Here is a 10,767-nt window from a genome sequence, read left to right as displayed (position 1 = left end):
ATAAAAAAAAAACAAGAGAAAGAAATGTTGAAAAGGTTCATCATATTGATAGCTGAAATTTTACAACCATTTAAACAAGTAAACATCTTGACTGAAAGCAAATCTGTCATTACATTGTCTTCAAAATTATAAAACTTATAAAACTTAACTTGCACACTTGGTTAAGCTGATTTATAAAGTCTATCAGCACCTAATCAAAACAAATACATTTTTAGCTTAGTTCAAATGTAACTAAGAAACAAAGATACAAAATACAAACACTAACAGCATGTTGTCCTATTGCAACATGCATGCAATGACAAAACCATACTGCGTGCAAGCCATTTCTTAACAACAACTGATAAGCTATAAAAGTAACATGTTTTAATTCCATTTTTGATGCATTTTTGGATGATTTATTACGTAAATGAGTGAATTTGATGCTCCTAATACTTTAAATTCATGTTTCTATATTAGGTGAGCATAGGGGAGCAAAAGGAGTGAAAAACGGGCCAAAATTAGACAAAAAATCTGTTTTCAAGATCCACACAGGCTGGGCACATGCCTGTTTGAGCTACAAGGCTGGCTACACGCCTATGTGCCAGCTCGTGTCGGTATCGCACCATGTTTCTCTTTTACGCGGAAAAAGCTAAGTTTTTGGGATTCTAAGCATTCTAAAATTTATAAATACATAATAGAAGAGGACCTAAGGGGACACAGAGAGAAGAACGAAGAAAAGACTTAAAGAACGCCACCAGATTCATTTCAGAAGTGGATCTCCTTCAAGATTGAATATCTCCATTCAATTTCTTTAGAAGTTTTATTGAGTTTCTTTATGTCTTGTTGTTGTCCTAACTTTGAGATGATGTTATTTCAGATTATGAACTAAATTCCCTAAATACCTAGGGAAGATGAAACCTATATGAATCTTATTATTTGATTTCTGAATTACATGATAAATAATTGATTCTTGTTTTCAATTATGTATGCTTATTTCGTGTTTTAATGTTTTCAGAATATTAATTTATGCTTAATGTGTTTATTTCAGTGGAGCAAAAATCCCTGTTTAAGAGTAGATCTAGCATAATTGAATGGAGTTGCATGCAATCCTAGAAATAAGACAACATAAATCTACCGGATTAGAGTCAAATCTAATAGGGGAATCCATAGATTGAGTTAATGCGACAATAGCGGTTTAATTAGAAAGAAATTTCAATTAATCAACCTAGAGTCAATTATTCTTACTCTCGAAAGAGATATTAATATAACTTAGGGATTCCTACTGATCAAGGCGCAAGTGAATAAATCATTTAATTCAGATTCAGAATAATAAGTGAAGTCTAGGTGGATTCTTTCCTGCGTATTGCCTATCACATTGGTTTATTTGATTATTTTTCCTAATTCATTCTCTGTTGCGTTCTTAGTAATTAGTTTAGTTAATTTTAAATTAAAAATAATTCCTTCAAATTATCGGCTATATAATAGAAAAATAGTAAGTACTAGTACTTTTAGTCCTTGTGGATACGATATTCCCGACTCACCATAGCTATATTATTATTCGATAGGTGCGCTTGCCTTTGTCGTAATTTTAGTTAATTTAGTGATCATCAACAACACATGGACAGAAACCTAAAAAAAACAAGACAATACAAAAATGAGACAAACTCTTAAATCTAAAATTATGGAGCAAGCGAGAGATATTCTATAGAAAAGGTGTTCAACCAGCTAGCCATCGATGAGAAAACATCTGTCATCACAAATTCCATCTTCCTCAACGATTTTTCTTGAATCTCCTAAGAACTCTGTTGCCTGCTTGTTGAATCATCCAAACAAGCCATTTTGGTTTCCGAATTGTCATCATGATGTATCCTGCTGAAAATCCAAAAACCAATCCACATCCATAACCCATCATTACAAATTTCCAATCCAGTCCAAATGCAGAATCAAATTCCTCTTCTTCAAAAATTGCTGATGGTGGATCACTATGGCCACAGCTTTTTGACACGGGAAACCCACACAACTCTGTATTGCCAACGTAGGAATCGTTGAGGAAGGTGTTGAATTGTTTTCCCTGAGGTATGAGGCCAACGAGCTGGTTCTCTGACAGGTTTAACACTTCAAGAAAATTCAGATCAGTCAGCTCTGAAGGAATCTCCCCAACAAGCTTGTTGCAAGAGAGATCTAGTGACTCCAGTTGTGCCAGATTTCCTAATGAGGAAGGAATATGACCAGTTAAGTGATTATGAGACAAGTTGAGCACTTTGAGAGAAATAAGGTTTCCAACTGTCTCTGGAATTGTTCCTTCGAATCTGTTGCTTGACATATCGATGGCTGCAAAAATAGTTAGAACTCTCTCGAGCATGAATTCCACACCTTTAATTGTTAAAGCCAAGGAATAAATGTAATAGCTTCTGTCAGCTCCTATATATTCCATTGGAACACTGGCCAAATTCGTCATACCTTTGAAATTTCTAAAGTATGTTGTTGGCAGAAAACCAGAAAACCTATTATACGAGAGGTCTAAAATTTGCAGAGTCGAGAAATGCGACTCGTTTGCAGAATGGGCTATTTGCCCATGAAAATAGTTGGAGCGCAACACAAGAACTTTTAGCCGAGGAAGGTCTCCCAACCAGTGTGGAAATGTGTCATTTATCTTGTTGTTTGCAAGATTTAACACTTCTAAACCAAGACAATTGGCCAAGGATTTAGGTAATGACCCATCAAAATCGTTGTTGTTGAGGTTAAGTATTTGTAACCCGTAATTTCTCTCAACCCAAAAATCAGGGATGTTTCCGTAAAACTTATTCATCTGCAAATCCAAAATTGAATGATATCTCAAGCCCAGGCATTTTGAGATTGCTCCACTCAAGTTGTTATAGGACAAGTCGAGATAAAGAATGAGATACGAACTCTCTGGATTACATATCGAAGATGGAATTTCTCCATTTAATCTGTTGTTTGAGATTAAGAAAGCCATCGTGGAAGGTGGAGGTGCTAGAAGTGGCCCTTCTATCAGGTTGGAGCCAAGATCAAGAAGTTCAATACTCTTCCATGGATAATATTCTAGAGCTGTCAACAAATTGTTAGAGAGATCAAGATTCACTAGGTTGCTTCCCCAATTGTTTTCTTGCTCTGTAATTCGGCCTTGAATATTGTTGTTTGAAAGGTCTAAAAACATCAAACTCTCTTGCGTTGTCAAGAAATTTGATAATTCAGTTATATTACAAGAAGACAAGCACAAGTCACTAAGCCAGGGCAAAACAAGATCAACCTCGCTATTGTTGCCCACAGACAGCGGAATGTTGTGCGAAAGATCCAAGACTTGAAGGCCTTTAAACTTTAGAAACATATCTGCCTCGATAACATGAATTCTATTGTAAGAAAGGTTTAGAAAGTTCAAACCTTCTAAATTTCTTACAAAATTTGGAAATTCGCTGATGTTGCAAGAAGAGAGTTGTAAACTCACAAGACGAGGCAAAGAGTAATTGGAATTGCTTGCACTGGTAAATGATGACAAAGCATTATCTGAGAGAGAGAGCACCTCAAGTTTGCTGAGCTCTGATAGTTTGGTCAATTCAAAATTGCCATTCAACTTGTTACTATTGAGCATTAACTCAACTAAAGATGGAAGAGTGAAGAACCAGGATGGTACCCTGCCACTGAGAAAGTTGTGATGAAGGCGTAGAATACTAAGTTGTGAAAGCCCACTCACTTTTGAGGGAAAGGAACCCACCAACTTGTTTTTAGAAAGATCTAGAAACTGAAGTTGAGTGAAGTTGAAAACTGAACATGGAATAGGACCATCGAAGTTATTATGGGAAAGATCTAGATGTTCAAGTTGTGTGAGGTTTCCGAGAGATGCTGGAATTGGACCTTTCAAATTACCACCGCCGAGATCCAATATCTCCAGAGATCTAAGATTGCCAACTGAATCAGGTAGTTCCTGCAAATATGGAGATGAGACTTGCAATGACTTGAGGGGGCCACTCCAATTTGTCTTTGGGAACTTGAGTTCTAGCTGGTTATCGATCTCAAAAAGTTCGAACTTCTGCAGGTATGGAAAGTGGAAAACATCTTCGGGGAACTTTCCTTGAAGTCCATTATTCTCAAGGATAAGAGTTGTTATGTAAGAAGACATGTTAATGAAAGAGGTAGGTGCAACTGAAGACATATCGATATTTGAGAGATGAAGGTGTCTTAGTTGCGTCAGGTTTTTCACGACATTTTCAAAGACATGCCCTTCAAAGATCAAACCATGATTATCGGATAGGTCGAGGGACAACAGTTTAGAAAGGTATGAGATTGCAAGGGGGATTTTACCTTCAAATCCTGATTCAGAGATGTTTAGATGGGTCAAACTAGTCAACTTACCAAACTGGGATGCAATCGGGGACATGTTGAAATGATTCCCAGCAAGGTTTAGCTGACGGAGATGGCGGAGAAGGAAGAGGGTGCTGTTAGAGTGGAGAGGACCAATAAGGCAGCTGAAGCTAAGATCAAGGGTAATCACATTCCCTGCTTCGTTATCACACTTAACCCCATCCCACAAACAACAGTTTGTTCCTTTCTTCCAAGAGATTGTTTTAGCACTTTGGCATAAGGCATCAACTGAAAAAGAGTTGTTGAATTGGGTTAAAGCAGCACTTTGATCATGAGGGCACGACGGTAGTGGTAGAGCCGAAGAACAAGAGGTAAAGAAGAGGGAAAATAACAGAAAATACAAGGGTATTAACCACCCTTTCATGTTTCTCTCAGAGATGTCAGGCAAAAGGAGAATGTAAAATGAGAAGGTTGAGTGAGAATAAGAGTGGAGTGGGAGCATGTATTCTGAACTCGACGGCTGTAGTTTTTTTTATCAAAACTATTATCAAGCCTTCTTTGGAGTGGTTGTGGAAGTTTTTCTTTCAAATCTTTGATATAAGGAATCTGATGTGTAAGAGGGATTCTTCTTTAGATTAAGAATGATGATTATCTTCATCAATTCTAGTTATTGGTAGGGGTAAACGACAAAAAACTGTTATTAAATTATTGCCTTCTTTTTATTTTAGTCATTAAATTATTAATTTTTTTACTTTAGTCACTAAACTTTTAGAAATCAAATATTATCTATGCTCAAATTTGTTTTTAAACTTTTTTTATTAGTTTAATAACAAAATTTAGTGCTCCAATATTTTTGAATATAAAATATTCAATAAATTTAGTCCTCAATGTTTACAAAATTTATAATTTTAGTTTAAATTCTAGACAATTCACGTAACTTTATTTATAACTAAACAAGTCATTTTGAGCTGAAGATGGCAACTTGAGGTCATTTTTTCTTTATCTATTTCGAGTATTGAAATTTGTTGTTTAGTGATTTTTTTATTATTATAAGTTGGTTGGTCGACTGTTATAGCCTTGGCCAAAGATTTGTAATCCACTTTGATTTATCATTTGTAATGTTTTAAATATAATTACTATGGTGTTCTCTTCATTCCTTTGTTCCCTTTGCCATGTGTTGCATTGATAAATAGGGTGTATAAAAATAGTCTATGCCAAAGACTATGTTGGAAATTTCATATCGGAGTAGGATAAAATTATAAAATTTTGAAACTTAAAGTTAAGATTCTTGGGTTAAGAAGCTTAAATTATTAATTTTTGTAAAGGACCAAAAATTAATTTATTGAATTTTTTTAGAATTAAAACTAATTGACAACGTTTGTAAATTTTGAAGGCTTAATTTATTGATTTCTTTTAGAATTTGAATTAAAATGACAAATTTTATAAACATTGAGAGCTAAGTTTGTTGAATATTTTATATTTAGGATCAAACTGATATAATTGTAAACATTGGAGGGCTAAAATTGTTATTAGACCAATAAAAAGCCTAAATTAGCTTTTGAGGCACCAGTATATTTAATTTCGAAAAATTTAATGATTAAATAAAAGAAAATCAATAGTTCAATGACCAAAATATAACCAAAATAATAGTTAAGTGACATTTTTATAATTTACCCCTATTAATATTTGTAAGGAAAAAAAAAACCAGAAATCAAGTTGTTCATATTAAGAGAAAATTATGTTTAAAAAAAGAAAAAAGAAAAATCAAAGTGAAGTTAATTTTCATTGATACTGACAATAGCAATGCAATTGCCTTCCAATTTCCATCCCAGCGTGCAAGGCCGAGCACCATTTTCATCCATTCATTGTTTTTATTTATATTTGTAAAAACAAATTTGTCACAAATCAAAGTGGTCCAAATTAATTAAAAGAAAAAAAGGGTTCCCCTTTGATTGAATTGGATTAAGAAAACGATAGAAGAGGCGAATAATCAATGCTTGTGAAAGGGGTTGGAATTTTCATCTCAATCACCATTGACTTCATTTTTAAAACAATTAATTTCAATATTTAATTAAAATCAATCCATAATATATTGGCAAAAAAATCATTGTTGAAGTTTGAAATAATAAATTTTTTTATTTCATTGTATTACAATTTATTTATTTATCTTTAAATAAAAACAGATATCAACAATTAAATGATTTTAATCTAATAAAACTAAATAAAAACAAAAAATAATTTATTTAATAGAAAATAGAGATATCAATAATATTTAGGCCTCGTTACGAAATATGACAACATTCCAATTTTCCTAACTCATCAATATTTCAATCCAATAAATTCGGGTTTAGATAAAAATAAATTTATATATATATATATATATATATGATGAGGCTTAAATTAAAATAATTTAAAAGAAAATCCACGAATTAAATTTATATAAGATAAAATTCCAACTTTACCTATTAAAGTTTTAAGCCTCACCATGTGGATTACGTAAAGGTAACAAAAACTTCAATTCTAACAGCTTGTTTGGTTTGGTGTATTGGCTAAGCCAATACACCCCTAATCGGTGGGCCCCACCTAATACCTCTCTAACACGTCGTTTGGTTTGATGTATTGGTAATACGCATCTAATCCATTACCTTCTTAATCGGTGAAAACTACCGATTTCTATTCCCCCCTCTTTGCCCAGATTAGCTACCGATTGAGCATCACCTCCCTGATTTGCCCTCCCCCATCCCCTTGTTTCTCTTCTGTTCCTTCATCCGATTTCCTTCCTTATTTCTTTGCTTTTGTTTTCTGCCGATTTCCTCCCAGTCCATTATGCCTCTTTGCTGCCGATTTGTTCCCTCCGTTTCCTTTCTTTTCTTTTTCGCTCTGCCACTCTTTCGATTGCCTTCTCAACCAGTCGACCTTCTTCTTCTCAACCAGTGAAACCAAAAAAGCCGACGATATCCCCACTGTCACCGTAGCCATCGCTGGTTCTATCGTCGACAACGCTCAGTCTCTCGAGCTCGCCACTCGAGTAATGGAAAATCCCTCTGTTTCTCTTCACTCTTTCTACCCTATGTTACAAATTTTCATTTAATTTCTCCTTTTTCTTTCAGTTGGCGAGTCAAATTGCTCATGCTGCTACTATTTTTCGGATCAATGAGTTTTTTTTAACCTAATTTCTTATTTGTTTAATGGTCTAATTATTGTTTTAGGCCATCTATTATGCTAAAATTTGGGATGTTGCCTCCACTTGACGCTCCACATCATCTGCGTAAGCATGAGTGGGCTCCCTACCGGGAAGGTAAAGTTTGGCTGCTGCCTTTTGTGATTGTTATAGGTTTCTTACTAGGTCTATAATTGTTAAAAGGTGAATTGTAGGAAGGATAGATGCGGACAGATAAATTGGATTATTTTCACTTTTTTGTTGAATTATTTTCACTCTTGAATTATAAACTTCATCTTGTTTCCTTGTTCTTGCTGGTAATTCACAATTAGTTCTTATGTAGCCCTGTATATGGTTGCTGTAGAAAGACAAAGACAGAACAGAGATCAAATGATGGCAGAAAGTTTAAAGGCCATGGAATCAGAAGGTAGTGGTGAGCGAGTTTGAGCATTGACATGTTTAAATGTTCATAGGTTACTTATAACAAACTTGCTAATGAGCTTCCCCAACACTTCCTTATGTTCTTACCTTTTGTGTGGAAGTCTTGTGATGTGTGGGTTGCAAAGATTTTTTTTCACCTATCGTAAATGGTAATAATTTGTTTGTTGTTGAGTTTCGATGGATGAATATCTAAGACTGATGATGAATGTTCCGCTTTGAGAACGAAAAATAAATGATCATCCGCCCCCTTTGTTGGGCTATCGATCTTTTGCATCTTGGTATTGCATAGAATTGTTAGAAACTCTCAAAGAATACAAACTCGTAATGTGGCAATGAAAATAAAAGCCAGTATCTTTTGAGATGATCCTATCTCACTGTCTGTATTCATTTGAGCTCGTTCTTAGCCACAGCCTCAAACCATTAGTAAATGCCAGAACTGTGTCCTGCAGTCCCCCATGGATGAAGTTGTCTTCCTCCTAGGAAAGTTTAATATATTTACTATTTACCATTTTCATATGTTTGGAATGTAAGAAAATACAATGCAAGCTCATGCAAATATAATATTTATGTAATTAACAACCACAAATTAGGAGAATCAATTGTAATAAACTTCATGAAATCCTTTTCTTTGTTTACAATTCGTGCTACTACCTACATGTTAGAATCTGTGAATCTATGAACCTATGAATCTTGTTTCTTTGGTGAGGATGAACCAGAGGGGAATCCAAAGAAAACCGTGAGCTTATAAGGAATATAATTCAAGCACTTCGCATATGATTTCCTCATGCATTCAGTTATGCAAAGCCCAAATATTATTAATATTTCACTTTGTTGTTCTCTTCTCCGTATACCTGCAGTTATTATTAGACAATTACTGTGCTATTGTGTCATTCTCTTATAACAGACATAGTCACATAGATGATCTTTGTAAGTCATCCTTCTGAAATCTAGAGATAGTCAAATGGGAAAGAGTCGTAGGCAGTCTAAGAAGAGGTGTACAAAACCGACTCAGAGTTTCATTAGAAACTACCAATGGTGCATCTGGATTTAACCTTAGCTACTGGTTGCAACTCTATGTCATTGAATGTACTATTGCGGGGTTCATGCGTATCAATCAAATGGTGGTAATCTTCCTCGACTGATGTTATTGTGTTTGTATCTGTCATTATGATTGAGCATGTTTCTGTGTCTATGTTACCGTTGCAATGGGAACTAACCAAAACTTGGATTATGGTAATAAAATTGTTCTTATACTATTTCATGTTTCATGTTTCATTGTCATGTAATTGTTTTTCTGAATTGTTTTTCTGAATTTAGCTGATTGCATTGATTGTTTTAATTCATAGGATCAGTGATGGACATCATTCAGCTTCATTGTTTAGTTTCTAGCATTGGTGCTCATGACATAGGCAGAGTAAGTAGAGATTCCCTTCTGCTGAAAACGAGGAACAAGTAAGCTTTTGATTTCTTCTGCTAAATGCTTGCTTTATATTGTAGTTGAACTAAGATCTTGAGGCAGTACTGCAACTTGTCAACAAATATGTCTTCTGGTTTTTGGTGCTTTAGAGGAAACATGTGCTCTTGGCAATTTAGCCTTCCTGGAGAGGTAAATTACTTTTGATTCATTGTGATTTTTTAGCAACCTTACCTCATGGCCTTCTATTTCCTGATTTATCAATGCATCATATAAATCCAGAATTGGCAGAGATTGCTTTTTCCCTTAACTTGTGGAATGGACACATGAAGTTGGAGGTTATTTTCAATGGCAACTTTGGACAGTATTCATTTTCCTGCTAGATTGGTGAGCTATTTTGTTTGAAGTGAAGAATCGGTTTCATGGAAGGCCAATTGGAGTTGAGAGCAAGGTGAAAGAGATATTGTATGGGCTTGAATTTCTTCTATTGAATGCTTGCTTTATATTTTTAGTTGAAAGTGAGATATTGAGGCAGTACTTCCGTTTAATTCAGAATTGTTGTAAATTCAATCGAGTTCTTGATGATAATTCGATATGGTTATGTTTTTTTTTATTTTTTAGAGTTCAATTCTTACTTATTAAATTTTATTAGTTATAATTATTTTAAATTTTATTAAATCATATATTTTAATTAAAATATATTTAATATTAATTATTTCAAATTATCTTTTATAGTATCATATAATATATTATGATTTGAGTAAATTCATATAAGAATATTAATTATTAAGAATTTTATTAAATTATATATTTTAAGTATAATATATTTAATAATAATTATGTTTAAATATGATTAAATTATTTATTATTCATATTAATAATCTTATCAAAATTTAAATAACAATAACAATAATAATTTACCAAAACAAATTTCTGGTAATTATTAAGAATTTTATTAAATTATATATTTTAATTAAAATATGTTTAATAATAATTATGTTTAAATATGATTAAAATATTTATTATTGATAATAATTAACTTATTAAAATTTAAATAACAATAACAATAATCATTTACCAAAATAAATTTATGCTAAGGGTATTCTAGTCATTTTAGTTTTTTCCACTATGCTATTACACCTCTATTCCATTCAACCAAACACAAGATTACTATTACGCATCTATTCCATTACATTCAACCAAACAGTTGATTTGCTATTACACCTCTAATCCAATACACCTCTAATCCAATACACTTCTAATCCAATACATCTCTAATCCAATACAGCGAACCAAACGCACTCTAAGTGAATTCATTAATAGCCTGACAATAACTAAGTTTGCCTTCCAAGCTTGAGGCCTACCAGTGTTCTCATTCATATTTGTAAAAAATATATATCACAAATTAAAGTGGTCCAAATTAAAAGAAAATTATGGTTCCTTTGATTGAATT

At 33.3% G+C, this 10,767-nt stretch overlaps 1 protein-coding gene across 1 annotated transcript; it reads right to left on the bottom strand.

Annotated features, from left to right (window-relative positions):
• Nucleotides 1–1,750: 1,750 nt before the first annotated feature.
• Nucleotides 1,751–4,723, bottom strand: LOC121213527 (receptor-like protein 6). The gene has a single exon (XM_041086306.1). The coding sequence runs from the start codon at nucleotides 4,721–4,723 to the stop codon at nucleotides 1,751–1,753; it is 2,973 nt and encodes a 990-aa protein (XP_040942240.1).
• Nucleotides 4,724–10,767: the final 6,044 nt, after the last annotated feature.

This window comes from Gossypium hirsutum, chromosome D01 (assembly GCF_007990345.1).
Source record: "Gossypium hirsutum isolate 1008001.06 chromosome D01, Gossypium_hirsutum_v2.1, whole genome shotgun sequence".
NCBI lineage: Eukaryota > Viridiplantae > Streptophyta > Magnoliopsida > Malvales > Malvaceae > Gossypium > Gossypium hirsutum.
The sequence above is the reverse complement of the archived record's forward strand: the minus strand, read 5'-3'. Positions and strand labels throughout refer to the sequence as shown.